Source organism: Octopus sinensis, linkage group LG16 (assembly GCF_006345805.1).
Source record: "Octopus sinensis linkage group LG16, ASM634580v1, whole genome shotgun sequence".
NCBI lineage: Eukaryota > Metazoa > Mollusca > Cephalopoda > Octopoda > Octopodidae > Octopus > Octopus sinensis.
The window spans coordinates 33,953,304-33,980,190 of record NC_043012.1 but is presented as its reverse complement, the minus strand read 5'-3'; the positions used below and the strand labels follow the sequence as shown (position 1 = coordinate 33,980,190).

At 39.2% G+C, this 26,887-nt stretch overlaps 1 protein-coding gene across 1 annotated transcript in view; it reads right to left on the bottom strand.

The window, feature by feature from the left end:
• Positions 1-463: 463 nt before the first annotated feature.
• Positions 464-26,887, bottom strand: part of LOC115220298 (histone-lysine N-methyltransferase SMYD3-like) — a 34,304-nt gene continuing 7,880 nt past the window's right edge. Inside the window, exons 2-13 of the mRNA XM_036509979.1 lie at positions 21,149-21,212; positions 18,758-18,871; positions 17,457-17,526; positions 16,649-16,764; positions 15,566-15,636; positions 13,312-13,420; positions 11,689-11,802; positions 9,171-9,243; positions 6,862-6,999; positions 5,668-5,845; positions 4,450-4,558; positions 464-725 (exon numbers count right to left, since the gene is read on the bottom strand). Coding sequence (XP_036365872.1) covers positions 558-725; positions 4,450-4,558; positions 5,668-5,845; positions 6,862-6,999; positions 9,171-9,243; positions 11,689-11,802; positions 13,312-13,420; positions 15,566-15,636; positions 16,649-16,764; positions 17,457-17,526; positions 18,758-18,868 — 1,257 coding nt within the window. The 5' untranslated portion in view covers positions 18,869-18,871; positions 21,149-21,212 and the 3' untranslated portion in view covers positions 464-557. The remainder of the gene's footprint in view (positions 726-4,449; positions 4,559-5,667; positions 5,846-6,861; positions 7,000-9,170; positions 9,244-11,688; positions 11,803-13,311; positions 13,421-15,565; positions 15,637-16,648; positions 16,765-17,456; positions 17,527-18,757; positions 18,872-21,148; positions 21,213-26,887) is intronic.

The window sequence follows — 26,887 nt, the reverse complement described above, 5'->3', positions numbered from 1 at the left end:
CTTTTGACAAAATAGAGGGGGATATAGCATCACATGATGTGGAAGACAACTGGAGGTTTCCACCAGACAACCTGTTGAGGGCCACGGGCTTGCTAACGATTCTGTCAGTTTCACCATCTTATCGTTCGTTCGTCATCGTTTAACGTCCGCTTTCCATGCTAGCATGGGTTGGAGGATTTTGACTGAGGGCTGGCGAACCAGATGGCTGCACCAGGCTCCAATCTTGATCTGGCAGAGTTTCTACAGCTGGATGCCTTTCCTAACGCCAACCACTCCGAGAGTGTAGTGGGTGCTTTTTACATGTCACCGGCACAGGGGCCAGTCAGGCGACGTTGGTAACGATCACGCTCGAATGGTGCCCTTTTACGTGCCACGGCACGGGGGGGGGGCAGTCAGGCGGTACTGGCAATGACCTCGCTAATAATGTTTTCAAGATATTGCAAATGTTTCTGAGGAGAAAAACAAAACAAAAACTTCACATCATAAACTTTTTCTTTTTCTTGTAATGATCTCATTGATCTTTATTTGATTTATTCTCAAATTTTATTTTACTTTACCTAATGACTCTTAAGAGATTTGTGGTCAGGTGTGCAGGGAGTTGGTGCTGCATTTTCCAAGGAAAGTTGTAAATTAGAATCAAATGTGTCGCAATATTGTTGAAGAATTTGTTGTTGTTTAAATATAAAGTCATTCTTGTCATGATACGTTCCTAGAATGGTGCTGGCCTGCAAAAAAGAGAGACATTTAGTGAATCAGTGCAAGATATCTTTTGGCTTTGGAACAAAACTGCCCAAGCCTCTGTGCAATTATTCTAGCTGCTAGAAATAGCAGCCAAATTTTATTCTGCTGGTAAAAGACAATTTATCAAGGACTACATTATCTACTATGTTCATTTATTTAATGTTTTTTTTTGTTATGTTAGTATGATTTATGGCAGGTTTTTACACTTAGATGCTTTTCCTGCTGCCAACCTTTACCTCGTTTTCAAGTAACAGATATTTTTATTCCATACATTTAAAAGCACAGAGCAATTGGTCATAATTTGAACAAGGAATGTGAACATCAGATCATCATCATCGTTTAACGTCTGTTTTCCATGCTAGCATGGGTTGGACGGTTCGACCGGGGTAGGATGCTGCACCAGGCTCCAGTCTGATCTGCAGTGTTTCTACAGCTGGATGCCCTTCCTAACGCCAACCACTCAGTGAGTGTAGTGGGTGCTTTTTACGTGCCACCAGCACAGTTGCCAGGGTAGGCTGGCAACGGCCACGATTGGTTGGTGCTTTTTACGTGTCATCGGCCACGTACGGATGGTGCTTTTTAAGTGCCATCATTTCACTAAAAGCTGTAAAATGTCAACAATCATGTACATACGCACTCATGAATGAATATGTATGTATGGGCACGTAACAAACACCATCCGATCATGTCCGTTCGCCAGCTTCATCAGGCACCTGTGTCGGTGGCACATAAAAACACCATCTGAAGACCCGGCAAGACTAGTCAGGCCATAACCCGTGGCCCCTACCTGGGACGTAGTCAGTCCGCCTGTGCATACATTCCTTCTTGTGACACTTGTGAAGACCTGTTGAGGCAAGTGATCAAATCATAACAAATCAAAATAGATGAACATCAATGGAACTTGTATCTTTGTGGTACCAGGGCCGGTGGCACACAAGATAACCATCCGAACATGGCCGTAGCCAGTACCGCATCGACTGGCCTCTGTGCTGTGGGCTCATAACAAACACCATCCGATCGTGGCCGTTCGCCAGCCTCATCTGGCACCTGTGTCGGTGGCACATAAAAACACCATCCGAAGACCCGGCAAGACTAGTTAGGCCATAACCCGTGGCCTCTACCTGGGACGTAGTCAGTCCACCTGTGCATACCTTCCTTCTTGTGACACTTGTGAAGACCTGTTGAGACAAGTGATCAAATCAAATCAAATCAAATCAAATCAAAATAGATGAACATCAATGGAATTTGTATCTTTGTGGTACCAGTGCCGATGGCACACAAGAAAACCATCCGAACGTGGCTGTAGCCAGTACCGCATCGACTGGCCTCCGTGCTGTGGGCACGTAACAAACACCATCCATCTGGCACCTGTGTCGGAGACACATAAAAACATCATCCGAAGACCCGGCAAGACTAGTCAGGCCATAACCCGTGGCCCCTACCTGGGACGTTGTCAGTTCACCTGTGCATACCTTCCTTCCTTCTTGTGACACTTGTGAAGACCTGATGAGGCAAGTGAAAATCAAATCAAATCAAATCAAAATAGATGAACATCAATGGAATTTGTATCTTTGTGGTACCAGTGCCGGTGGCACACAAGAAAACCATCCGAACGTGGCCGTAGCCAGTACCGCATCGACTGGCCTCCGTGCTGTGGGCACGTAAGAAACACCATCCGATCGTGGCCGTTCATCAGCCTCGTCTGGCACCTGTGTCGGTGGCACATAAAAACACCATCCGAGCGTGGCCGTTCGCCAGCCTCGTCTGGCACCTGTGTCGGTGGCACATAAAAACACCATCCGAGCGTGGCCGTTCGCCAGCCTCGTCTGGCACCTGTGTCGGTGGCACATAAAATCACCCACTACACTCTCGGAGTGGTTGGCGTTAGGAAGGGCATCCAGCTGTAGAAACACTGCCAGATCTGACTGGCCTGGTGCAGCCTTCGGGCTCCCCAGACCCCAGTTGAACCGTCCAACCCATGCTAGCATGGAAAGCGGACGTTAAATGATGATGATGATGATGATGATGTATGTATATATACACACACACGTTCAATAGGCTTCCTCCAGTCTCTGTTTACCAAATTCACTTCCAAGGCATTGGTCAGTCTGGTGTTACAGAAGACACTTGTTTGTGGTGCTGTGGAGTGGGATTGAACCTGAAACCTCACAGCTATGCCAGGGAAATAAGACGATGGTCATAGCTGGCATTTTTTTGATCTCCTGAATCAGGGTTGAGCTACAACTAAACAATGGCAATCATTGTTTGACCTGCTAAAAACAGCATCCAACTCTCCCTAAAATCACATTCTGCCATCTTTAAAAAAAAAGGAGGATAATTGGATAATGTAGTCTTAGACTATTTGTTTAAAAAGATGGGATGGTCACTTTTGGAATGACCGGGGTTAAACAACCAAAACAAAACCATAAATATGTTAATGCCGTCTGAAAATAAATGTACTGAAGGAAATAAATATTAGCCAGTCTCCTGATTCTTTTCAGGAAGCATGGGAGACAACCACAGACATATTTTAGTCTTATGCATACCTCCTCAGCTACACAAACTTTATTGTAGTTGCTGAAGTAGTGATGACAATAAGTCAATTTTAGATTGGTTTTGTATAAACTACTCTAAAATGCTATCTGCATAAAAAAAAAAAATTAAAGTTATTGTTAACATTTCAAATACAGGAAATATCATAAAACTAACTAGAAATAGTAAGTTACTGAGTTAAAAGAAAATGATGGTGAAGGTTTGTGTCACCAAAGAAATAATAAATAGAAGAGTTGTTGAAGGTGAATGAGAGAATAGAGAGAGGTGGGTTGAAGAAATTATCATCATCATCATTTAACATCCACTTTCCATGCTAGCATGGGTTGGATGGTTCGACCGGGGTCTGGAAAGCCAGGAGGCTGCACCAGGCTCCAGTCTGATCTGGCAGTGTTTCTATGGCTGGATGTCCTTCCTAACGCCAACCACTCCGTGAGTGTAGTGGGTGCTTTTTACGTGCCAGGCAAAGCTGGTAACGGCCACGATCGGTTGGTGGTTTTTACGTGCCACCGACACGGAGGCCAGTCAAGGTGGCGCTGGCAACGGCCATGTTCGGATGGTTCTTTTACATGCCACCGGCACTGATATCACAACTACAATTTCCATTGATTTTTGATCGATTTCGATTTGTGTCAAAATGAATGAAGAAATGTGAGGGTAGTGGGGTTAATGAGTAGTGTGTAAGGGAAGGATGGTCAAAGTTTGCAGTCAAATCCAAGTGATTTGAAATGGGATGGGATGAGAATGCAGAGCAAAAAACGTAATATACGAAAAGGGCCCAGACAAGGTGTGAGAAGGAGAAACAGAATGAAGAGTAGAATTAGTAGGGATTGATATTGAAAATTAGACATGGGAGATCATCAGTGGATAAAATTGTCTCCCTTTTAAATTCTCGTGCTGGTGGCAAGTAAAAGCACCAACTGATCGTGGCTGTTGCCAGCCGCCCCTGGCACGTAAAAAGCACCATCCGTATGTGGTTGATGGCAGCGCTACCCTAACTGGCTTCTATGCCGGTGGCACGTGAAAAGCACCCACTACACTCATGGAGTGGTTGGCGTTAGGAAGGGCATCCAGCTGTAGAAACACTGCCAGATCAGACTGGAGCCTGGTGCAGCCTCTTGACTTCCCAGACCCAGATGAAACAAAAACAAAAGTTACCTTTCTAAATATTTCTCTGGCATTTTCAATTTCCATGGCGTTCAGATACAACTTCCCTAATTCATACAGCAATAAACCAACTCTGAAGTCAGAATGTTCAAAATATTGCCTTTTTTCCCCCACCAAGGAAAACAGAAAATAAAGAAAAAACAAATTAAACATAAAATATAAGAAATCATGATGAGAAAAATAAAATATACATTTGGATATTTGGTAATATATCAGGTCATCCCATAAGTTCTGTCTGATTTTACCTTTTTTAAGATTGAATGAAATTTAATAGTATTTTAGAATGTCTAATGGAATTAAAAATTATTTTTGTGCATTTGTGTACATTTAAGCTAATTAAATATTATTTTGCAGAATAATAGAATTAAAATTTCTTTGATTAGAACCCTTTCTAACATGGAAGTATCCAAAGAGCATTTGAGGCACAGAATGCTTTATGAGTACAAAAAAGGAAACTCTTGCAGCCGAAACGACTCAAAACATCCGCTCAGTTTATGGGAAGAATGCTTGAATGAAAGAACTTGCAGAAGACGGTTCGCAAAATTCAGAAGTGGAGATTTCAGCCTTGAAGATGAAGATCGAACAGCTGTGTTTGATGATAAGCTCCTTGAGGTATCACTTGAAGAAAATCCTGCATTATCAGTTGAAGAATTGGCAATAAAGCTTTGTTCAAACCATACAACTGTTCATTGTCATCTTCAACAACTTGGAAAGATTCCTAAACTTGGAAAATCGGTGCCTCATGAATTGTCCGAAAGCAACCGCATATCCCAAGTTGACATCTGCTCTCATTTCACCCTTTTTGAATAGACTTGTGACTGGGAATGAAAAATGGATCTTCTATAGAAATGTTAAACGTCGTAAACAGTGACTTGGTAAAAGGGAAAAAGCTCAACCACAACCGAGATGGGAACTTCATGAGGAAAAAGGTTCTCCTCTCTATTTGGTGGGATTGCAAAGGAGTAATTTACTTTGAATTGTTACCATCTAATGCAACAATCAATGCTCAAGTCTACTGTCAGCAATTAGAGCATTTGAACCAACCGCTTGGCCATGCCAGTATCCTATAATTTCTGGTGCCAACTTTGTCACACTGATTCTTGCCTGAGAACTATGCCAAAGGTATATATATATATATATGTATATATTGATGGTGATGACTCTTCTAGTTTCTCTAGTTTGGTTAGCAATAATAAAAGAATTACTTACATTCTCTGCGGCCAAACTTTGTTGCCATAATATGCTGCCTTTGACCAAAGTCTCAATTCAATACAAGCTTCTTTAGCAAGTTCCATTACTTCAACATAAATCAAGTTAGTTTCGTGAATTCTGGTCTCTTTGAGAATGGTAAGTGTTTCTTCTGCTAGCTGCAACTCGTTTTCATAATCTAACAAGAGTGAGTACAGGAGAGGTCCATTGTCAGCGATGGTCGTTAGAGAATCAATAATTTTAAATACTATTCACATTTATCCGACAATGCTACTTTTGGATTTGTTTGTCATACACGAAGAATTACTTTGGATATTAATTGTACTTGCATTTATAAATATCTGATTGTTGGATATAGTTAACCAAATTTGTTTAACACTGAGGGCTTTCTAGATATCTGCCTGGATTTTTAAACCTTATGGACACACACACACACAAAGCAAATAAGATTTCATATAACAGATGGCAAAGGCAAAGTAATTATTCAGAGTATTCCTTCTGATCCATGCAGGCATGGAAAAGTAGATGTTATAAACGATGACAATGATATGTATGTGGTGTATTTTGTATATAACACACCAAAATGTCCAATAAATGAAATGTCCCATAAATTTTAGTATATTTTTGCTCAGGTGCACCACAACTTGTCAAAAGTGCATATAAAGCATATGCAGTAATGTACAAATGTCTGGAAAGTGAACAGTGTACAAGTCAGATGCATGCTTGCTTGTCTGTATGAAGGGGAGAAAGATCAGGTGTAGTGTTGACGGATCTCAGGAAGCATGGAAGTTTTGAAGGATGCAGTGCTCTGACAACTAACAACTGATGCCGGCAGTTTGTTCCATGCTTCAGCAACTCTTAGCGTGAAAAAATGTTTCCAAAAGTCATGGGAGCTGTACTGTTTTCTGACTTTGTAAACATGTCTACGGGTGTTAGACAGATGGATTTTAAAAAAGTGCTCAGAGTTATTGTTTGTAAGATGGTTAATAATTTTATGGGTGTCTGCCAAATCAGCTGCCAGACGTCGGAGTTTCAATGTATCCATGCCCAGGGAAGTAAGGCGTTCAGAATATAACCTTAAGTATTTCTGTTCTATGGTTTTATGCCAATATCCAGGAATTTGGACTCAGAAGACTTTGAAAATAGTTTTAGCACTTAGAGACAACATCAGTATACTCGTGTCGTTATACATACCTTTACATTTATCAAGTTCACGAAGTTCTTGTATCTTTTCAATCCCAAAACTCCACAGTGTTTTGGTTTCTTCTAAAATTTCAGAGCTGTCTTCTCTTAAACCACAGACAGAACATGGTAACATGAAGAATTCCTTTCCTGGAAAATATCAAAAGATGAACAGAAATATTGATTTAATCTAAATTTAACCCTTATTTTTTACAGCAACACTGCAGAGTCTTCTCCATTCTTTCTTCCTGTTGCCCCTGCAATGGATGCTGCTTCTCTGTTGTAATAACTCAAACCATGTGATTCAGCCTCACAACAATTTCTCCTCCTCTTCATACCATCCTTGATATTTTACAATTCTAGATATTTCCAGTAAAGCATTCTTGTAAGGTAGAAATCAACAAAGCCCTACCAGCTAAATAAAGCCTTGGATTCCAAGCCATAATGGTTAAATGGTAGTTACTGACACTGGGAACATTTTCTGTGATATAGTGGCGCCTCACTCTGTGTCAGAACTTCCTCTCCTCAGCTAAAGGTCATAAAACAAGAGTTATATGCCAGCTACTTTCAAGTCAATGAGAGAGCTATGTGGTCACCCAGCTTGTTAGAAATAGCTGCCAAATATTCCTTAAATGAGACACTACTGTCTTTAAAATGGTAGGATATATCAGAAAATGTAATCTCATCATCATCATTGAACGTCTATTGTCCATGCTGGCATGGGTTGGACACTTTGATCAGGGCTGGCAAGCTAGAAGGCTGTACTAGACTCTAGTCTGATTTGGCATGGTTTCTATGGTTGGATGCCCTTCCTAATGCCAACCACTCCAAGAAAGTAATGAGTGCTTTTACGTCCCACTGGCACGAGTGCCATTCACATGACCAGTATCTGCTACGACTGCAGTTTTACTTGGTTTGATGGGTCTTCTGGTCAAGCATGACAATACCAAAGGTCTCGGTCATTCATCATTGCCCCTGTAAGGCTCAACACTTGAAAGGGGCTTTTCACGTGCCACCGGCATCAGCCACTTTGTCTCTGTGAAGTCCAACACTCAAAAGGTGCTTTTTAAATGCTACTGGCATGGGTGCCAGTTATGGGATACCAGCATCGGCCAGAACGATGATCTCACCCAGCTTGACAGATCTTCTCAAGCACAGCATATTGCCAAAGATCTCAGTCCCTAGTCATTGCCTCTGTGAGGCCCACTGTTCGAAGAGCATGCTTCATCACCTTATTCCATGTCTTCCTGGGTCAACCTCTACCATAGATTCCCTCCACAGTTAAAGATTGGCACTTCTTTGCACAGCTGTCCTCATCCATACACATCACATGACTATACCAGCTGTCATCTCTCTTGCACAGCACATCTGATGCCTCTTATGCCCAACTTTTGTCTCAAGATGCTTACACTATATTGAAGATGCACATTGAGCGAAGCATGCTGGCTTCATTTCTTTGAAGCCTATGCATGTCCTTGGCTGTCACAGCCCATGTTTCACTGCCATGTAGCATAGCTGCTCGCACACAGGATCATACAATCTGGCTTTCACTTTGAAAGACAGGCCTTTTGTTGCCAGCAGAGGTAGAAGCTCTCTGATCTTTGCCCAGCCTATTCTTATTCTCACAGCTACACTCTTGGAACATCCACCTCTGCTACTAACTTGGTCACCTAGGTAACAGAAGCTATCTACTACCTCTAGCTTACCCTACCAGCAGTTGATGGAGTCTATTTTCTGTACATTTTTGGTGTTTATTGTACCTGTGTATCTTCCACACACAAAAGCTATTTTCCCTGTTAACCTTCCTCTGATATTGCTACACCTCTTACACTGGGTGCATCTTATGGAATTTCTTATGTGTCCTTAGCTTACATCTGGAAAAAAAAAATACAATAGTCATGTCTGGAATACCTTTGGTCATAGGTCTACTGGATCAGGACTGACCTGGAGTTAAACGACAACATATTCCTTTAGATATTTGAAGATATTAATGTTTCTGTGAGTAACATGGAAATATATTCCAGTGGTGAGCTGGAAAAGGCGGCGAGCTGGCAGAAACATTAGCACGCCGGGTGAAATACGTAGCCATATTTCGTCTGCTGCTACGTTCTGAGTTCAAATTCCGCCGAGGTCGACTTTGCCTTTCATCCATTAGGGGTCAATAAATTTAAGTACCAGTTACGCACTGGGGTCGATGTCATCGACTTAATCCGTTTGTCTGTTCTTGTTTATCCCCTCCATGTTTAGCCCCTTGTGGGTAAGAAAGAAACATATATTCATGACATTGGTAAATCGAATGTGAAAAGTAGATAGCAACTTACCATCATTAGAGCTGATTCCAATGAAACCAGAACACTGAACATTTGGACAATGGACACTGGTCTGTTTGCGATCCTTCAATCAGAAATTATTGCACTCTTAGGTCCACACTTACTTTCCAAAACAATTGAAATTTAAAAACAAAAAAACATAAACGAAGTTATTTCATTATAATTATTTTTATCTATTGTAATCATTAAAAAATGGAGTTTATCTGAATTTATGAAGAGCAGAATATAGTGGAAAGATACTACTCCTCCGGGATAGGAAACTATGTTGAAGCTTCAGATTAATTTTTCATGTAGACTAATGTCCTTCAAAACATGATTCAGAAAAGTCAGAATTGTTAATATGCTGGGTAAAATGCTTAGTGGCATTTCGTCCGTCTTCACATTCTGAGTTCAAATCCCACCAAGGTTAACTTTGCCTTTCATCCTTGATAAAATAAGTACCAGTCATATACTGGAGTCAATGTAATCGATTAACCCCCATCCCCTGAACTTGCTGGCCTAGTGCCAAAATGTGAAACCAATAACAGAACATCCTACAGCAAGACTAGATAGGCTCTAAACTCATGAACAACTCGTCCCAGGGTAGTGAGGATTCTGAAAGTTTTAAAGAATACATGGCAACCTATTTCTTTACTACCCACAAGGGGCTAAACACAGAGGGGACAAACAAGGACAGACAAACGGATTAAGTTGATTACATCAACCCCAGTGCGTAACTGGTACTTAATTTATCGACCTCGAAAGGATGAAAGGCAAAGTCGACCCCGGCGGAATTTGAACTCAGAACGTAATGGCAGACGAAATATGGCTACGCATTTCGCCCGGCGTGCTAACGTTTCTGCCAGCTCGCCGCCTGGCAACCTCCTTAGTGTTGATGGCCATGATAACATATTACCCAGTACACTCTGTAAAGTGGAAGAGACATCAAGTGGAGAGGACCCTTCAGTCTTGTTCAAGGCATGACAACAACTCCCATGCAGGTGCCACAATAAAATACAACCTGTACATTCTGTGAAGTGGTTGGTGATAGGGAAGCCATCAAGCTATGACAAAACAAAATGGAAGGTACAGGCAAAATGTGTTCACCAACCTGTCTTGGAGAGGCAGTGACTTTGAATAAAAACTGGTTTGGACTGTGATGCTGCATCTAGTCAATTCTAGTAAGGAAAATAGATGTAACAGGATGATGATGCATAGAACAGACAAATCTCTAAAAATCACAACCATAGTCATCATCACTTGCCCAAGGTGCTATGCAGTGGGACTGAACCCAGAACCATGTGGTTGGGAAGCAAGCTTCTTATCACACAGTTACTTTGTGTCTGTCCTCCATCATTTCTTGACAATTGGTGTTGGTGTGTTTATGTCCCCGTAGTTTAGCTGCTCAGCAAAAGGACCAAAAGAATTAATACTAAGGTGGCACAAGAAACAAGTGCTGGGGGTTGAATCGTTTGACTAAAATTCTTCAGGGCAGTGCCCCAGCAAAGCCATAGTCTAATGACTAAAAGAAGTAAAAGATAAAAGATATACAGGGTGTCCATAAAGACCCTTTAAAATTTAAAAAAATTATTACAAAGTTAGTTGATGAGATATTTTAACCAGATTTGTTTTATTTTAATAAATGTTTATTAAAGTTTTTATCGATATTAAATTTATGTGTTTCAGATACTTTGTTGATGGAAGGGAACTGATTCACTGAACCCCTATAAATAGAGGATGAAGCATTCCTCAAGTGAGTTTGTTTTAGTGATGAGGTGACTTTTCATGTTTCAGGGAAATTAAACAGATGCAATGTGAGAATCTGGGGATCAGAACACCCCCATGTGACTAGGGTGCTTCAACAGGATAGTCCAAAAGGGAATGTGTGGTGTGGAATCATGTGCAATCGAATAATTGGTCCATTTTTCTTCAACGAGGCAACAATTACTGCAGATGTTTACCTCGACCTTCTGACTGAATATGTGGCACCACAACTGATTGATTTACAACCAATCATCATTTTCCAGCAAGATGGTGCACCACCACATTGGGGATGGCATGTTCGTCAGTTCCTCAATCAAACATTTCCTGACCGATGGATTGAAAGAGATGGGCCAATTCCATGGCCACCGCGTTCGCCAGATATCACTCCCTTGGACTTCTTTTTATGGGGTTATGTAAAAGATATCGTGTACCAAACAAAGATATGGGACATTGCTGACTTGAAGCAAAGGATTCGTAATTCCATTGCCCCCGTTGATGAGGCTATCCTACAGCCAACATGGCAAGAACTCGAGTACCGTCTTGATGTGCTTCACGCAACTAATGGTTCCCATATTGAGGTATATTAAAGAACAGGTAATAAACTTTAATAAACAATTATTACAATAAAACAAATCTGGTCAAGATATCTTGTCAACTGCCTTTGTAATAAAATTTTAAAATTGTAAAGAGACTTTATGGACACCCTGTGTGTGTGTGTATATATATATATATATATAAATAAATAAACAAACCAAAAGTTACTTACAAGACATTCGGTTTCTTTACAATTAGCACAAGAACAGTCAAAGTAATAGTTGTTTCGCAAGAAATCTTTACGGATCCAACTTGGTCTGTCAGTGTTGATGTAACTAATGAAAATCTATAGAAGAAAACAAATAACACACATTAATTACATGTATAGATATAAACATACATTAGGTTACATATATACAGACACTTACATACATATATATGTGCGTGTGTGTGTGTGTGTTAGTGAGTAAATATATTTGCATATATATATATATATATTATATGTAGAAAAATACAAACTGGGACAAGAACGTAAAACATTTAGAAGACGATACGAAAAACATGGACGGGACATTCGAAGCCTTAAATCTTCAGTCAAGAACCGGATCATCCTAGCAATTTCGGCTAGTCAGAGAGTGAATATACTACTATCATGTTCCTAAGAATGAGATCAACCTCTCTGTCTATATATCTACCCTCTTTATAATGTTGGCAAATGAAATAGGGATAAGAATGAGCATTGTCTGTTTGATTGGAAAATTTCTATAAGTGACTGAGGATTGCTTGACATTTTAAAACTGATGTAATACTTACAGTGTTTAATAAAATGAAGTAGCATGAAACAATTGTACTACTCTACCTTGGATATACTTATTGCTTATTTTGATTATAATCACCCCATTTAATTTATATGGATAATACCATACGAAATTCTGGTGCCTTTGACTTAAGTACCATATTCATCTGAATCTAAATTTTGCTGAACTTATACATATGTAAATTTAAGATACAATTTATAGATTCAAGTATTCTGGTAGTACTTATAAAAAAGCTCTTTAGTGTATCATTCAACAAAACATATTGAATATATTAACTGATACAGGAGAAAACAACGAGGAGTGTGTCAGCTATAAATGACAGGGAAATAGTTTGATGAAATTTTGTTTAATAATAAGAAAATTCTAATTCATGACAAATCATTTCGTAAACTTAAAAACTTGTAAATAATTTATATTACTATATTTAATAACAAATAAATTACATGCCTACATTAATACAAAATGAAAAAAGATCCTTCAAAATAATGCAGAATTTAAGTTATGTCCTCAAGTGAAAGACAGTCTCTCTTAACAAAGATTTTCTTTCACTTAGCCAATAGTCTACCAGTTCTATTGTTCTTAGATCTCAGTCTATCTTTACAATTTAGAATCATACTAGCACTATGATCCAGCAACGCCAGGTCATAGTGCTAGTGCATGCATATACAGCTGCGTGCATGCACACATACACATGAGTACTGTCCAAATCACCGACCAATCACATACAGCTAGCTGGCATTAAATTGGTGTATCAAGTTTCAGGCATTTTGATTGGGTTTTGGATAGAAAATTCACAAAAAAGTCACTTCTATTGATTTTTTAATGACTTTGCAGGGTGACTGGGGAAATGTAAAGATGTGCACGACCACCCTTGGACGGTTTTGAATGACCCTAGAAAGTGCGAGCCCTCTAACTGAAAAATTGTGGATTTGTATAAAGGACACACACACACACAGACAGACATTTTGCCGTTTATATATATAGAGAGATAAATGATTTATATCCATTTTTTTGGTTCCTCTTCCCTCGTTACTCACCTTGTTTGGTTCAGGTTCAGGAATATATTCTAGAGCTTTCAGAAACTGTTCTGTACCATTATAAGTCATAACAGCATTGGGAACACAACTGTGGTCAATCTTGGAGGAACTGCAACAGAAAAAAAAAAGTATTCTTTTCAGTTTGTCTAATATTTATCAGCAAACAAAATTTCCCTAAGGCACTGATTTGCAGATCTCACTCAGGGTAGTGAAGGTAAGACTCTAGCTGGTCAAAAGGTGACCATTCCGTTGCAAGTACCTGAACTCTACTCCGGTTCATTCCCTGTCCATATATTTACTGCAGACACTGACCTACAGACGTTCAGGTTGGACATCAGGGTCGTTGGTGAGGGAGACTAAAAACAACCACATTATCCCTAAATTAAAGCAGAGTGAAAAAATACCTGGTGGTATTTATTCTGCCCAAGTTACACAGATATTTTCTTGTCAGTGCTACTATCATAAACAAGAAACCAGTGACACATTCAGAGTACTTATGCTTTTGTTTTGCAAAGACTACATCACTGCAATTCTGTTTTTATTTACTCTTATTACAGTAATAACATCCTCCACATAAACCTCTCAGTATACAATATAAAAAAGTATTTAGAATATATCAATAAATCAATGCTTCTTTTTTTCAATCCTTGTCATTCACTAGTGAATACATCACTACAGGGATGCACTCCACTCCTCCTTGGAATTGGAAAATCCCAGTAAAAATTCCAATCACAATCCCTTGGATTGTTAGTGTTTACAGACAACATGGTAATATCTGTTTATTTCCTCCAAATCTAAGTTTTCTTTCTCTAATTAAACCATCACCTCATCATTTCAATGCCAAATATTCCATGCTTGCTTGGTTCAGATGGAATTTATAGAAGCAGATTTTCTGTTACTGAATGCCATTCCTGATGCCAACCTGTCTCCAACCAAAGTAATATTTCTCCAGTGTTAGACATGTTCTTGCAAAATACTGGAAATGAATACGGTGGCAAGCTGGCAGAATCATTAGCATGCCAGGCAAAATGCTTAGCAGCATTTCATCTGTTACTACGTTCCGAGTTCAAATTCTTCCAGGGTTGACTTTGCCTTTTTTCATCTTTCCAGGGTTGATGAAATAAGTACCAGTTGCATACTGGTGTCGATGTAATCAACTTTACTCCTCCCTTGCAATTGCTGGCCTTGTGCCAAAATTTGAAACCAATATATTGGAAATAAATGACACTGTTTGATAGTGACAGCCATCCACAACAATCATTAATAAATATTTACCAATGAAATTCTAACTCACCAATTGAGATATTATTGCTATGATGCATGAAAACCATAGCAACAAAAATATCCAAAGAAATTCTCTGAATACATGACAAATAGAAACACATAACCTGTGGCCCATGTCAGGAGCGTAACCAGCCTGCTTATGCGTACCTTTTCCTTCCTTGGACACTAAATTCTGCTTGCGAAGACCTGTTGAGGCAAGTGAAATCAAAATCACATTTGATGACTGGCATCCGTACTAGCGGGGTGCAAAGAGCACCATACGAGTGTGAGCAGCTAACTGGCTTCTGTGCCAGTGGCACATAAAAGGGTACCATTCGAGTGTGATCGTTACCAGCGTCACCTTACTGGCACTTGTGCCCATGCAAGTAAGGTGCCAAGAGCACCATCTGAGCATGATCGTTGCCAGAGCAACCAACTGGCTTCCATGCCGGTGGCACGTAAAAGGGCACTATTCGAATGTGATCATTACCAACGTCGCCTTATTGGCACCTGTGCTGGTGGCATGTGTAAAAGGATTCGAGCGAGGTCGTTGCCAGTACCGCTTGACTGGCCCCCATGCCAGTGGCTTGTAAAAGCACCCACTACACTCTCGGAGTGGTTGGTGTTAGGAAGGGCATCCAGCTGTAGAAACTCTGCCAGATCAAGATTGGAGCCTGGTGCAGTCATCTGGTTCACCAGCCCTCAGTCAAAACCGCATGGAAAGCGGACGTTAAACGATGATGATGATGATGCTAACAGGAAGTTCTTTTTAAAATGAAACCAAACTAAGTTTCTTGCAAAGAAGAGTGCTCAGTTCATATTTGGAGGGGTGGGGCAAAGCAAGAACATAATTCGAATTGTGGTTCTATGTAGCAGGAGAGGATTTCACAACAGTTGCAATAGAGGAATTTAAAAATTAACTAATGTTCCAGTATCAATACAGATAATTAATTATAGCTCTAAGCATCAAATAAGATTACTTGATTTTTACCTCAGATAAATTCCAGTTCCAATAGAGAGGGTATAATCTTCATCAGGAATTGCAAAACAGTTAATAAGCATCTGGAATAAACGGCAAAATAGAATAGAACAGAACAAAAAACCAACAAAAAATACCTTCAAGAAAAAAAAACAGAAAAAAAAAACCAAAAAACAAAGAGGCTGTATACTTATTTCTGTGTTTAGGTTTTCTGCTGCTGTCATATTTTAGTTTAGTTTGAGACTTCTGTCTGGTGGTTCCATCATGTTGGCTATGTTGATGGTTATATTGTAGTACCAAAAATATGACCAAAACAGTCAAAAATTAAGAATAAGGAATATATAAATTCTTGCAACAACAGCCACAACTATAACCACCAGAAGGGAAACAACTGCTCCAGCACCAGATTGACCAGGCCATCAATCACCAACACCACCTCATTAACAATAACTTCAATTAGCCAACTAAAAAAAACGCCCTCTGCCCTAGATGCAATTGCTTGACCAAGTAGAAACGTCAGCTAAATCACATCCATAAGTCTTAAAAATATAAAGGACTCTATAATACTTTTAACCATTAGTTTGTTTAATTAATCTGACCTTGGGCTAAACCACAATATTATTACTACAATAGTAACAGCAGCAGAATTAACAAGTGGAGGCGCAATGGCCCAATGGTTAGGGAAGCAGACTCGCGGTCGGAGGATCGCGGTTTCGATTCCCAGACCGGGCGTTGTGTGTGTGTTTATTGAGCGAAAACACCTAAAGCTCCACAAGGCTCCGGCAGGGGGTGGTGGCGACCTCTGTTGTACTCTTTCGCCCCAACTTTCTCTCACTCTTTCTTCCTGTTTCTTGTCCCCGACTTCCTACGCAACCGCTGAGCCTGGAGGCGCATTCATCCATCCATCGATGCTCTCGGTGTCAGGGGTTGACCTGCTTTCTCTTCTGCGGGTCTTACGAATAGCAAAGGACCACGTTTCGGACTTCTCCCACTGGACGAAGACCACTACACCCAACAGCAACAGCTGAAACAACAACAATAATAACAATAACAACAGTGTTAAACAGAAGTGATGAAATTGATTGTAAAACTCACTTTTCCATACATTTCAAATATAGTTTCATCCGAGGGTAACTCAAGAGTCTTTCCAACCACATCATGGAAATAAGTTAAATTGAATTTGACACCACTTTGTTTCAATTCCTGATAATCTGAAACAGATTTAAAATCTCTATTATCGTACTTATACATAGGTCTTCTACTATAGATAAATATAATGTAGTTAGAGGAGGAATGCTGTGCATATTAGTTTTCTACCAAAACAAAATTGTTTAACCTGGTGGTACGTAAAAAGCACCATCCGTTCGTGGCCCTTGCCAGCCTTGCCTGGCCCCCGTGCCAGTGGCACATAAAAAGCACCATTCGATCATGGCTGTTTGCCAGACTCGTCTGGCACCTGTGCCGGTGACACGTAAAAAGCACCCACTACACTCACGGAGTGGTTGGCGTTAGGAAGGGCATCCAGCCGTAGAAACACTGCCAGATCAGACTGGAGCCTGGTGCAGTCTTCTGGTTTCCCAGACCCCGATCAAACCATCCAACCCATGCTAGCATGGAAAACAGACGTTAAGCGATGATGATGATGATGATGAAAAGTAATTACTAGTTATTGGCTGGGAAATATGCATAGAAGACAAGAAAAGAGAAAGACTAATCATAAGATATATTTTTGTTTAATAATTGTTTTAATATATAAAAAAAATATATCAAAATTTTATGAAAATGAAAATATTTTGTTAATAAAGGAAACAAAATTTACATAAAAATTATTAAATAATGGTAGTGCTCCAACATGGCCCCAGTTCAGTGAGTGGAACCAATAAAAGAGTAAATAACTACATACGTGACATTAATTCAAGGAACTGTCTTTTCCACATTGGGTCTTCAACAAATTCTTTACAATAGTCTTTGTTCTGGCCAAAACAAAACAAAAAAAGAATTTTATCACCAGACTTAGCAATATCTGCATTAATTAAGAATTTTAACCCCTTATCATTTAAACCATCCATGTCTGACCAAAATAATCTACCTGTTTTATTGTTCAAACTGGCCTGATCAAGCCTTTCACACCTACCCTACAATGTTATTGTAAATATAAACAGTCACATCATCAAAATTTCAAAGTTATGAGATACTCTTTTACTCTCTCTTTTACTCTTTTACTCTCTCTTTTACTCTTTTACTTGTTTCAGTCATTTGACTGTGGCCATGCTGGAGCACCGCCTTTAGTTGACCGAATCAACCCCAGGACTTATTCTTTATAAGCCTAGTACTTATTCTATCAGTGTCTTTTGCCGAACCACTAAGTTACAAGGACATAAACAAACCAGCATTGGTTGTCAAGCGATGTTGGGTGGACAAACACAGACACACAAACATATACACACACATATACATATATATGATGGGCTTCTTTCAGTTTCTGTCTACCAAATTCACTCTCAAGGCTTTGGTCAGCCCGAGGCTATAGTAGAAGACACTTGCCCAAGGTGACACGCAGTGGGACTGAATCCAGAACCATGTGGTTGGTAAACAAGCTACTTACCACACAGCCATACCTCGCCTAATGTATGATTAATTAAAAACAATCTAATTGGATAAGCATTATATTTGACAGAGTAATCTGAACGATAAAGGGTTATGGTATAAAATGGTAAATAGAGTTGTTAAGGGGTCACATAGAATGTCTTACTGTAATTCTAGTTCTCTGGGTTCTTGGTCCAAATTCTGTGAAAGTCAACTTCACCAGCTGTTCTTCCAGGAATCAGTTACCAAAACAGCAATCAAACACATATATAACCCCATCTCCTTTAAGTAGTTACATCATGAATGTTTCACTGGGTTAAGGGTGACAAGGCCCAGAAGGTGTCTTCTTGTGACATCGGCCTCCTAAAACCACAAGAGTGAGTGGCAGCAGATCTTATTAGTGAGAAAAAGGAAGTACAGCACCAGTAACCTTTGTTGGAACTCTGAGATTGGGATGGTGGTAGACACTACGACCCAGTGGTCGGTACATCAAGGTTTCAAGTTATCCTAACATCTAAAGCCTGAAAACAGACATGGTCTAAGAAATGGTCTAAAAACTCCACAGGGAATATCAGGGAACTAAATTAAATATTGTTGGAAGAGATAGAAATCACATACCTGCCATCGGATAACCAGTCGCAATACCATTCTGATGTCTGATGGTGGCAACACTGGATCACCTTGGTTCTGATAGCAAAGACATTCAGTTCTATGTACATCAAGATCCATTTCCTGAAGAGATAATAGATATATCATTTACCTTTGTTCCCTTTCACAAAACACTTGAGACTTTATTTTACAAGTCATATACAGGGATGTTGTCAGTAAGGTGAGTGTTGGGAACAAGTACAGTGAAGAATTCCGGGTAGAAATAGGGGTTCACCAGGGATCAATCCTCAGCCCCCTCTTATTCATCATAGTCCTCCAGGCAATAACAGTGGAATTCAAGACAGGCTGCCCCTGGGAGCTCCTCCATGCTGACGACCTTGCTCTAATAGCTGAGTCCCTACTAGAACTAGAGAAGAAGTTTCAGGTGTGGAAGCAAGGACTAGAATCAAAGGGCCTTAGAGTCAATCTAGCAAAAACCAAAGTCCTAGTAAGCAGAAAGGCAGACAAATCACAAATGCCATCAGGTAGATGGCCCTGCTCGATCTGTAGAAAAGGCATAGGTAGAAACTCCATAAGATGTGCCTGGTGTAATCTATGGACACATAAGAGGTGCAGCAATATCAAATAAAGGCTAACTGGAAAGATAGTTTTTGTGTGTGGCAGATGCACCGGGGCAATAAACACCAAAGACGTACAGAAAACAGATTCCATCACATTCCAGGGGGAAAATTTAGAAGTAGTTGATTGCTTCCATTACCAAGGTGACCAAGTTAGTATTGGAGGTGGATGCTCTGAGAAGAATAAGAATAGCCTGGGCAAAGTTCAGGCAGCTCCTACCTCTGCTGGTAACAAAGGGCCTCTCACTCAGAGTAAAAGGTAGACTGTATGATTCATGTGTGTGAACAGCCATGCTACACGGCATGAAATATGGGCTGTGACTGATGAAGACGTACATAAGCTTGAAAGAAATGAAGCTAGTATGCTCTGCTGGATGTGTAATGTCAGTGTGCACATATGAGAGAAAAGTTGGACATAAGAAGCATCAGATGTGGTGTGCAAGAGAGATGACTGTGCTGGTACGGTCATGTGTTGTGAATGGATGAGAACAGTTGTGTGAACAAATGTCACAGCCTAACATTGGCAGGAACCTGTGGAAGAAGGGAAACCCAGGAAGATACGGGATGAGGTGGTGAAGCACAACCTTCGAACATCGGGCATCACAGAAGCAACGACAAGTGACCAAGACCTTTGGAGATATGCTGTGATTAAGAAGACCTAGCAAGTCAAGTGAGATCGTAGCTGTGGCCGATGCCAGCGTTGCATAACCAGCCCATTAAAAAGTACCTTTCAATCTTTGGGCAATATGGTGTGCTTGAGAAGACCTGTTGAGTCAAGCGAAATCGTAGTTGTGGTTGATGCCATTGCTGCCTGACTGGTTCCCATGCTGGTGGCATGTAAAAGCATCATTTGAGCATGGTCGATGCCAGTGACATGTAAAAGGCACTCACTACACTCTTGGAGTGGTTGGGGTTAGGAAGGGCATCCAGCTGTAGAAACTTTGCCAGATTAGAGCCTGGTGCAGCTTCCTGGCTTGCCAGTCCTCAGTCAAATTGTCCAACCCATGCCAGCATGGAAAGCCAACATTAAACGATGATGATGATGATGAAGATTATTATTATTATTATTATTATTATTATTATTATCATTTATTATAGCAGTGAGGTGGTAGAACTGTTAGCATGCTGGGCAAAATACTTAGCAGCATTTTGTCTGTCTTTATGTTCCAAGTTCAAATTCCTATGAGGTCAACTTTGCCTTTCATCCTTTTGGGGGTTGATAAAAAATGTACCAGTTGAGCTCTAGGGTCAATGTAATAAATTTATCCCCTCTCTTGAAATTGCTGGCCTTGTGCCAAAATTTGAACTCATCATCATTATTATTATTATTATTAAGACTGAAAGCTCGCAGAATCATCAGCATTTCAGACAAAATGCTTAGTGGCATTTCATTTGTATTTATGTTCTGAGTTTAAATTCTGTAGAGGTCAGCTTTGCCTTTCATCTTTACAGGAATGGTAAAATAAGTATCTGTAGGGGCCGATATAATTGCCTAGCACTCTACCCCAAATTTCAAGCCTTTATTTGCCTATATTTGGTAGACTTATTATTATTATTAAAGCGTTGTTGTCGTCATCAAGGTTTCAACTGAAATATAAGTCCATCATTAAGGTGTGACAGGTATTTCAAGGATTAACAAAGTTATGTGAAAGAACATTAGGGAGAGAGAATAAATTGCTTTTAGTATTGTGAAAGGAAGAAGATTGTGATGTTCTGGGGCTGGACTGTTTTTTGGGGAAGATGGCAGAGAAGGGAGACAAACAAGACTGAGTAAAATCCCTACCTTACAGCTTGGACTGCAGTACCAAAGAAGGGAACATCCAGGACAGTTTTCCAAGTGATCAGACCTAAACAACAAATTTAGAAAACTTGTGATATTATGTATATGTGTGTGTGTACATATGTATGTGTGTATATGTGGATGTATGTGGATGTCTATATATATATATATATATATATATTATATATATATATATATATATATATATATATATACATATATATATGCCTGGTGCAGCCTTCTGGCTTCCCAGACCCCGGTCAAACCGTCTAATCCGTGCTAGCACGGAAAACGGACGTTAAACGATGATAATGATATTGTTGACATAAGAATTTAGAAACTGTTGAGAAAATGTGAAATAATTCTTCCTTTGGAACTAGGTCTTGAAGCACATAAAGCTATGAATAATATGTAAATATTGGGTTGAAAAACCCTTCTGAATAGAAAAGAAATCAAAGGCTGGTTCCATACCCAGTTCCATGTGGTAAGAAGCTAGCTTCCCAACCACATGGTTCTGGGTTCAGTCCCATTGTGTGACACCTTGGGAAAGTGTCTTCTAGTATAACCTTGGGATGACCAAAGCCTTGTGAGTGGATTTGGTAAACTGAAAGAAGCCAGTTGTATACATGTATGTGTGTGTGTGTGTCTTTGCATCTGTTTGTCTCTCACCACCACTTGACAGCCTGTGTTGGTTTGTTCATGTCCCTAGAACTTAGCAGTTCAGCAAAAAGAGACTGATAGAATAAGTACTGGGCTTAAAAAAAAAATAAGTACTGGGGTCAATTTATTCGACTAAAAATTTTTTTATGGCAGTGCCCCAGCATGGTCTCAGTCTAGTGACTGAAAGAGATCACACACACACAAAGTAGATAGGAATTAACAGAGACATTTTAATTTCTTTTTTTTTATAATTATATTTTTTTATAATCAATTTTTTATAATTATAACACCACAAACACAGCCACCATTACACACTTCATAAATACTTAAGATCTTAAGTTCACCATTTAGTGATCATAACTTTCCAATGGCTTACTGCATTTCTGATGGCAAAAGGGATATGGGAATGTCCATCTAGGTGTGGATTGCCACACAGTTTCTGTCTCCCAGATGCCACTCACAAGATATTGGTCAACTAGAGTCTAAGAGGGAAGACACTATCCTAGGATGTTATGCATTGGGATTGAACCCAGAGCCATGTAGTTGTGTAACCAACTTGTTAACCACACAGCCAACTATACTTGCTGCACAGTTTCTTCTCTGGATTTCCCTCAGGAAACCAATTCTTTCTTAGAATTATAATTATATAAAGGTCAATATTGATTAGTATTTTACAATGTTCAAATGATATCTACACTCAAGAGAATTTAATGATAAATTCTAATTAGTATGGAACATTTGAAATACTTAATAACTTAGAACAAATTCTTAATATTTTTCAAAAATGACAAACATTAGCAAAGTATGATAGATACCAGCTGAAAAAAAATTGTTTAAATTTGAAAATATCAACATTTAAAATAATTTCAAGATCAACAATTTTAAGAGAATGATTATGGGTAATTGTGGTATATCGAGGACCCTGGGGGTTAAAGAAGGTGGAGGAGTGCAGTGATCATTTGTGACATGTCTTAAGGGGTGGGCATCATAAGAAATTGTGTGTGGTGCAGTGTGATAGTGACAAGTTGTGATAAGTCTCAATGTCTCGGGATCACAGACATTACAGATCATAAGAAAATAGGACAAATTCAAGTATTTCTTAGAATTATAGAAATTTTCAATTTTATTATAAAAAGGTCCAGGGTCATGAAAAATTGAAAATTTCTACATTTCAAAGAATTCTACAACAGAGACGGTAGAATGAAGTTTATCAATACTGACATATTTAGAAACATGAAAATGAGAAAATATCACTTTTAAAATTATAAAAGGAAGAAAATAACTGTGAAAATAATATATCAAAGCATTGTAAAAGCTTGAAAACTGAGAGTGCTAGAATTTTCTGTTTTTCTATCGATGTAAAGTTCTGAAAATTGAATTAAAATTTCTAAAATCAATTACAATATTTTTGGAACTTATTCTGGTTGGAAATGAGGAAATTTTAAAACTTTTAAGTTTAGAATCAATAAAACTTCAACAAAATAAATTTCATTTAAAAATTTCTATTGTTGATTGTGTTCATAAGAGACATCATGAAACAGAGATCTAATTCATCTTCTGGTTTATCAGCTGCACTTGGTCCTTGTGTGTCTTTAGTAGAGTCCAGTTTGTTGTAATTATTCAAACTAGGCTGTCTTATATCATAACACCGGTTGTGAAACTTTGTTATTTTTTCAAACCTGTCTTGGAGGACACCATTTTTTTTATGAGTTCGAATAATTCTAACATGTCTGGTAATATGAACTTTAGAAATGGTGAGCAAATAAGATATATTTTTAAAATGATGATAACTTCAAAATTCTCTGAAAAAAAGAAAAGAGTTTGGAAATATTTTCTAAAAATTTTTGTTTTTTAAGTGTTTTTGAAAATCTTCACATTGAATGAGTTTAAAACTTATCAAATACAACAGAACCAGGGTGGCATACAACCAAATCAATTAATAAAAACATCAGAGCAATTACAATTTATACTAATTAGGAAATGACTAAATCACACCAAATATAAAATGTCTTTTGACTTAAGATCATAGGCTGGGACATGGAAAACATTTTGAACATTATCACAAATCAGGAATCATTGAAATTGAAAATGTCTTAGACTAATGGGTTTTCTTTGTAGAGAAATTTACAAATTTTCACAAGTTGAATATCATGAATAGTAAAAATTGTGACATACCAGATTGTAACTTAGAAAACTGTAAAATAAAAAATAGTAAAATACAAGATTTAGGTCATATACATCTGGGATACACATGGTTATGGTATATATTTCTTTACTACCCAGAAGGGGCTAAACACAGGGGACAAACAAGGACAGACAAACGGATTAAGTCGATTACATCGATCCCAGTGCGTAACTGGTACTTAATTTATCGACCCCGAAAGGATGAAAGGCAAAGTCGACCTCGGTGGAATTTGAACTCAACATAACAGCAGACGAAATACAGCTATGCATTTCGCCCGGCGTGTTAACGTTTCTGCCAGCTCGCCACCTTCACACATGGTTATGGTATATGACAGTGTGACATGCAAAATTAGGACATATGAAATTGTAATATATTTCATCTACCTCTCAGTGTCGACTATTTGGCTGGGTCAAATCTGAGATGTGCTCAACCCTTCCTAGCTTGCATATCTACACACATCTATCCACTCCCACTGCCTGATGCCAAAGAAGCCCACATCGTCACTCACTCTTCCGGTAGGGCCTCTCAGCCATTGACGTCACTGACCATTTAATTCCGTTCACCTTATCCCCACACTCTCAGATGAAAAGAAGGACCAGATGTACAACACTGAGAACAACAGGTGGTTTGCTTACAATCCATGTGTTGTCCCACGTATCATGGAAATAAAATTCCCTCAAACCGTGATGATAGTCTTTGGGTCCAGTGAGGGTGACATCATGCCAGCCAACATCTTTGAACAAACCTTCGGCTCAATTCAGATGATTATCTGAAGCTGTTGGAGACTGAAGTGAAACCTAGGCAGGAAGTGGTTGCTGCTTGAAGGCCAAATGTGTAGCAGCAAGAATTGGTTCCTTGCCACACCTCAGGAAAGAGTCAGAAGTGATTGTTGGAGAATTTCTATGAGTTCACCAGCCCCAACTTATGGCCTCCTAATTCCTTGTAATTCTGGCCTCGCAATTACTATGTGTGGGGTCCAGTTGAGAAAGGCATCAACTGCAATGCCTGAAACAACAAGGCCAAGCTAATAGTTAAGATCAAGGGGTTCAAAGATCTTCCTAAGGACACAGTGAGAAACACATGTGCCAGGTTCTGGAACCTGCCTGAGGCTGTGCTGGAAAGTGAGAGCAGCAACTTTGGATAAATTGTTATCTCCCAGCTATAATCGAGCTGACAATTTTTGATAGGATGTTGTGTTTTCTTTTCCATTCATGCAAACCATCAAATTTAGCCCAAATACCCGATATATATATATATATATATATATATATATATATATGTGTGTGTTGTGTGTGTGTGTGTGTGTGGCTGAAGATTGTTCGACATTTTAAAACTGACGTAATACTTACAGTGCTTAATAAAATGAAGTAGCATGAAACAATTGTACTACTCTACCTTGGATATCCTTGTTGCTTATTTTGATTATAATCACCCCATTTGATTTATATGGATAATACCATATAAAATTCTGATGCCTTTAACTTAAGTACCATATTCATCTGAATCTAAATTTTGCTGAACTTATACATATATACACTGGTGCAAATGTAGGTGTGTGCTTAAGAATTTTGCTTCACAACCTTGTGTTCCAGGTTCAATCTTGCTGCACATCATCTTGGGAGGGTATCTTCCAATGCAGTCTCTGGTTGACCAACTCCTTTTCAGCAGAATTTGGTTGACTGAAACTGTAGAGGTATGTTATATATTTGTTTGTATGAAAATGTGTATTTATAGGTGTGTGTGTGTGTGTGTGTGTGTGTGTGTGTGCATACATACATGCTTGTGCTTATTACCATCCTTGGGCTGGTTCTGAAAATTTACAAGAAATATAATTTACATAAATGAAGCATGAAAAAAGGAGACACTATAAAACATATTGGCATTTATATTTATATTTATATATATATATATATATATTGGGACATCCCAGAAATAATTGGTTTTTTATAATACTTTTATTATTCAAAATTAAGATAAAGTTCTTTTTCAATCTAAAATATACTCTCCTTCATCTTATACAATGCTCTATCTGGTAGACTTGCAAGGCCCCTCTTCCAAAATTCACTCGTTTGTGATGATAAATACTCCTCCAGTACTGTTCTGTTCTCGTCTACAGAATTCATATTTTTTCCATCCAAATAATTTTGAAGACTGCGGAATAGATGATAATCAGAAGGGGCAATGTCTAGCAAATATGGTGGGTGGGGCATTGTTTCCCATTTAAACTGCTCCAGCCCTTGGAATGTCATCGTTGGCGTGTGTGGCTGAGCCATATCCTGATGGAAGAACACCTTTTGTCTTAAAACCAAAGATGGACGTTTTTCTTCTAGCGCTGACTTAAGCCACTCAAGCTGCTCATAGTAGATTTCCTTTGTTATCATTTGGTTTGGGTTTAAAAGTTCAAAGTGGACTAAACCTTTCATTTATGGGTATATATATATATGTGTGTGTGTGTGTGTGTGACCTTACTAGTACTACCTATGTCACCTTACTAGCACTTGTGCTGGTGGCACGTGAAAAAAACATTTGAGTGAGGTCATTGCCAGTGCCATGTAAAAAGCACCATTCGAGTGTGATCGTTACCAGCATCGCCTTACCGGCACATGAAAAAACATTTGAGTGAGGTCATTGCCAGTGCCATGTAAAAAGCACCATTCGAGTGTGATCGTTACCAGCATCGCCTTACCGGCACATGAAAAAATATTTGAGCGAGGCCGTTGCCACTTCCGCTGGATTGGCTCCTGTGCAGGTGGCACATAAAAAACACCATCTGAGCATGGCCATTGCTAGTACTGCCTGACTAGCCCTCGTGCTGGTGGCACATAAAAGCACCCACTACACCCTCAGAGTGGTTGGCATTAGGAAGGGCATCAAGCTGTAGAAACTCTGCCAGATCA